At 54.5% G+C, this 5,000-nt stretch overlaps 1 protein-coding gene across 1 annotated transcript in view; it reads right to left on the minus strand.

The window, feature by feature from the left end:
* LOC307077982 (glypican-5-like) overlaps positions 1-5,000 on the minus strand; it is a gene marked incomplete at both ends in the record, with an annotated part of 32,450 nt that overhangs the window by 21,468 nt on the left and 5,982 nt on the right. The window contains 2 exons of the mRNA XM_079739504.1: positions 2,000-2,182; positions 4,850-5,000. The exon at positions 4,850-5,000 is cut by the window's right edge and continues 394 nt beyond it. Of these exons, the coding sequence (XP_079595630.1) occupies positions 2,000-2,182; positions 4,850-5,000 (334 nt within the window). The remainder of the gene's footprint in view (positions 1-1,999; positions 2,183-4,849) is intronic.

A 5,000-nucleotide genomic window follows, 5' to 3' on the forward strand; every position in this document is an offset into this window, starting at 1 on the left:
GTATGTGTGTGTGTGTGTGTGTGTGTGTGTGTGTGTGTGTGTGTGTGTGTGTGTATCCAGAGTGCTCTGAGGGATCTACTCTCAGTCCTGAATGTTCTCCAGAATTTGGATTGCAACTCTATTGCTTTTTCCAACACTGTGTGCATTTGTGTGTGTGTGTGTATGTGTGTGTATGTGTGTGTGTGTGTGTGTACGTGTGCGTGTGTGTGTGTGTGTGTGTGTGTGTGTGTGTGTGTGTGTGTGTGTGTGTGTGTGTGTGTGTGTGCGTGTGCGTGTGCGTGTGTGTGTGTGTTTGTCATCTATTTGTCAAGAGATTAGCCACAGAAACTTTCTCATCACTCTTTCTCGGGTTGCATTCTGGGTATTGGTTGTCCCGCCAACGATACTCTTTGTCAAACACTGAATCTGTATTCTCACACACACAGGCACACACACACACACACACAAACAGACACACACATGCTCACATGCACACACACTTAGGAAACAACTAAATTCTCTAAGTAGGAATGTGTTTTTAGGAAGACCACAGCTCTTTGAAGACTTAAGACTCCTGGAAAGACTTCATTTCTTCCTTCTCAATGCCAGGGCCCCGAGCAAACTACTTGTTAACTGTCAGCTCTATAGAGAACGGGATAAGTAGGTCCATAATGAATCAAATATTAGCAATCTGATCCATTATCAGTTACCATCCTGTATACAAAGTTCCTTTCTTTCTTCTTCTCTCCCTTCCTCCCCTCTGTGCCTCTCCTTCCTCCCCTCTGTGCCTCTCCTTCCTCCCCTCTGTGCCTCTCCTTCCTCCCCCTCTCTGCCTCTCCTTCCTCCCCCTCTGTGCCTCTCCTTCCTCCCCTCTCTGCCTCTCCTTCCTCCCCTCTGTGCCTCTCCTTCCTCCCCCTCTCTGCCTCTCCCTTCCTCCCCTCTGTGCCTCTCCTTCCTCCCCTCTCTGCCTCTCCTTCCTCCCCCTCTCTGCCTCTCCTTTCTCCCCCTCTCTGCCTCTCCTTCCTCCCCCTCTGTGCCTCTCCTTCCTCCCCTCTGTGCCTCTCCTTCCTCCCCTCTGTGCCTCTCCTTCCTCCCCTCTCTGCCTCTCCTTCCTCCCCCTCTGTGCCTCTCCTTCCTCCCCCTCTCTGCCTCTCCTTCCTCCCCTCTGTGCCTCTCCTTCCTCCCCTCTCTGCCTCTCCTTCCTCCCCCTCTCTGCCTCTCCTTCCTCCCCCTCTCTGCCTCTCCTTCCTCCCCCTCTCTGCCTCTCCTTCCTCCCCCTCTGTGCCTCTCCTTCCTCCCCTCTGTGCCTCTCCTTCCTCCCCCTCTGTGCCTCTCCTTCCTCCCCCTCTCTGCCTCTCCTTCCTCCCCTCTCTGCCTCTCCTTCCTCCCCCTCTCTGCCTCTCCTTTCTCCCCCTCTCTGCCTCTCCTTCCTTCCCCTCTGTGCCTCTCCTTCCTCCCCCTCTGTGCCTCCCCTTCCTCCCCCTCTCTGCCTCTCCTTCCTCCCCTCTCTGCCTCTCCTTCCTCCCCTCTCTGCCTCTCCTTCCTCCCCCTCTCTGCCTCTCCTACCTCCCCCTCTGTGCCTCTCCTTCCTCCCCTCTCTGCCTCTCCTTCCTCCCCTCTCTGCCTCTCCTTCCTCCCCTCTCTGCCTCTCCTTCCTCCCCTCTGTGCCTCTCCTTCCTCCCCTCTGTGCCTCTCCTTCCTCCCCTCTCTGCCTCTCCTTCCCCCCTCTCTGCCTCTCCTTCCTCCCCTCTCTGCCTCTCCTTCCTCCCCCTCTCTGCCTCTCCTTCCTCCCCCTCTCTGCCTCTCCTTCCTCCCCCTCAGTGCCTCTCCTTCCCCCCTCTCTGCCTCTCCTTCCTCCCCCTCTGTGCCTCTCCTTCCTCCCCTCTGTGCCTCTCCTTCCTCCCCCTCTGTGCCTCCCCTTCCTCCCCCTCTCTGCCTCTCCTTCCTCCCCCTCTGTGCCTCTCCTTCCTCCCCTCTGTGCCTCTCCTTCCTCCTCCCTCCTCCGTCCTCCTCCTCTCACCGTGGCTGTGATGCGCGGCCCGTGCAGCTGGGCGTGCAGTATGGCGTCGTTAACGTAGCTCCTCACTGACAGCAGGGCCAGCTCCATGGTGTTGGGGCCGCTGCTAGCGGCTAGCATCGCGGCTAAGCGTTGTAGCAGCAGCACCGAGCTGGTCCAGGGGCCCCCCAGTTCAGACACCCCCACCTAGACGGACAGCAGGGCGAAGGGACGCAGAGATACGTGATGCATGTCTGTGGACAGAAAGCCTGTAGGAGTTATTGATGCTTTAAGGTGTCCTGTCCTGCCTCATTCTTAGGAACGTGACGAATAAAAAAACAAGGCTTTATTTATTTTTTCAGAAAGGGTGTGACAAGCTGCTTGCTTCTGTTGGAAATCTCTTTGCTATCCTAATGCATTCGTAGTTTCCGATTAGACTGTTAGACACACTGCACATGTATATTTACCAGGTGACCAAGTTATTAGAATACAATTTCAGTTCAACTGAATTTAATTGAATTATATTAAATTTAATTAAATTGTATTGGTATGGCCCTTAATCAGTCTTGAAGGGCTTAAAATACCTTATATTTATGACATACATACAAGCAAAAAATTTGAAATAATTTAGTTAATGAAAATAAATATAAAATATAACATACTTTGGTGTGGATAATCAACAACAGTACAAACACAGGGTGTCATGTCTCAGCAGCACATGACAACAGAGAGGAGCGTTCCTCTCGGCGGCCGTCCATCTCTAAGAGCCTTCACTGTGACGGACTATCTCACTGACGTGGACAAACACTCCATCCTCTAGAGCAGCAGCCAGTGGATCTCAGCTGTCTGTGTCTCCCCCCCCATTGTGTCTCAAGAGGTTAACGAGCACGGTGGCAATGGTGGCCGTTACAAGTGATTGGAGGTCGGCGACTGTTGACATGCACACACAAACATACACACACACACACACGCACACACACACAAACACGCACACACATGCAAAAGCATAACACACACACACACACACACACACACACACCCTCACAGCCCATCACCCCAATATAACAGACACATGCATGTTTGCTGTATGTATGCTGACATTTCACAATGAGATAAAAAATACGCAATGCTCCTAGACCACCCCCCTCCCTACCCCATCAACTTTTTTTTTTTAAATTTATTTGTTGTTTGTTTCCTATGTAAAGCACTTTGATTGCGAGAAAAGCGCTATAAAAATGCAATGTATTAATGTTATTATTATTATGACGGTAATGCAAAAAAAATAAAAAAGTCTGATAGCGCCCCTTTAACAGAAGCACCTGGCCGTGTGCAGATACCGCCCCTTTAACGGCAGCACCTGGCCGTGTGTAGATACCGCCCCTTTAACAGAAGCACCTGGCCGTGTGCAGATACCGCCCCTTTAACGGCAGCACCTGGCCGTGTGTAGATACCGCCCCTTCAACAGAAGCACCTGGCCGTGTGTAGGTACCGCCCCTTTAACGGCAGCACCTGGCCGTGTGTAGATACCGCCCCTTTAACAGAAGCACCTGGCCGTGTGTATGTACCGCCCCTTTAACAGAAGCACCTGGCCGTGTGTAGGTACCGCCCCTTTAACGGCAGCACCTGGCCGTGTGTAGATACCGCCCCTTTAACAGAAGCACCTGGCCGTGTGTAGGTACCGCCCCTTTAACAGAAGCACCTGGCCGTGTGTAGGTACCGCCCCTTTAACAGAAGCACCTGGCCGTGTGTAGGTACCGCCCCTTTAACGGCAGCACCTGGCCGTGTGTAGATACCGCCCATTTAACAGAAGCACCTGGCCGTGTGTAGATACCGCCCCTTTAACAGAAGCACCTGGCCGTGTGCAGATACCGCCCCTTCAACAGAAGCACCTGGCCGTGTGTAAATACCGCCCCTTTAACAGAAGCACCTGGCCATGTGTAGATACCGCCCCTTTAACGGCAGCACCTAGCCGTGTGTAGATACCGCCCCTTTAACAGAAGCACCTGGCCGTGTGTAGGTACCGCCCCTTTAACGGCAGCACCTGGCCGTGTGTAGGTACCGCCCCTTTAACAGAAGCACCTGGCCGTGTGTAGATACCGCCCCTTTAACAGAAGCACCTGGCCGTGTGTAGGTACCGCCCCTTTAACGGCAGCACCTGGCCTAGTGTAGATACCGCCCCTTTAACAGAAGCACCTGGCCGTGTGTAGGTACCGCCCCTTTAACAGAAGCACCTGGCCGTGTGTAGGTACCGCCCCTTTAACAGAAGCACCTGGCCGTGTGTAGATACCGCCCCTTCAACAGAAGCACCTGGCCGTGTGTAGGTACCGCCCCTTTAACGGCAGCACCTGGCCGTGTGTAGGTACCGCCCCTTTAACGGCAGCACCTGGCCGTGTGTAGGTACCGCCCCTTTAACAGAAGCACCTGGCCGTGTGTAGGTACCGCCCCTTTAACGGCAGCACCTGGCCGTGTGTAGGTACCGCCCCTTTAACAGAAGCACCTGGCCGTGTGTAGGTACCGCCCCTTTAACGGCAGCATCTGGCCGTGTGTAGATACCGCCCCTTTAACAGAAGCACCTGGCCGTGTGTAGGTACCGCCCCTTTAACAGAAGCACCTGGCCGTGTGTAGGTACCGCCCCTTTAACAGAAGCACCTGGCCGTGTGTAGATACCGCCCCTTCAACAGAAGCACCTGGCCGTGTGTAGGTACCGCCCCTTTAACGGCAGCACCTGGCCGTGTGTAGGTACCGCCCCTTTAACGGCAGCACCTGGCCGTGTCTAGATACCGCCCCTTTAACAGAAGCACCTGGCCGTGTGTAGGTACCGCCCCTTTAACGGCAGCACCTGGCCGTGTGTGAACCCCTCGGTTCCCGACTCACCAGACATCCTCTCATGATGTTGACACACAGGCCGTTGCAGGGGCGGATCAGGGTGAGCCCCCTGCAGTGAGAGCAGTACTGCATCCGCACCAGGCCCCGCCCACACTCCCTGCCCAGCGCCACCTTGTCCGTGGCGTTCACCACCTCCCCG

The sequence above is a fragment of the Pollachius pollachius genome (assembly GCF_949987615.1).
Source record: "Pollachius pollachius genome assembly, chromosome: 7".
Lineage (NCBI taxonomy): Eukaryota > Metazoa > Chordata > Actinopteri > Gadiformes > Gadidae > Pollachius > Pollachius pollachius.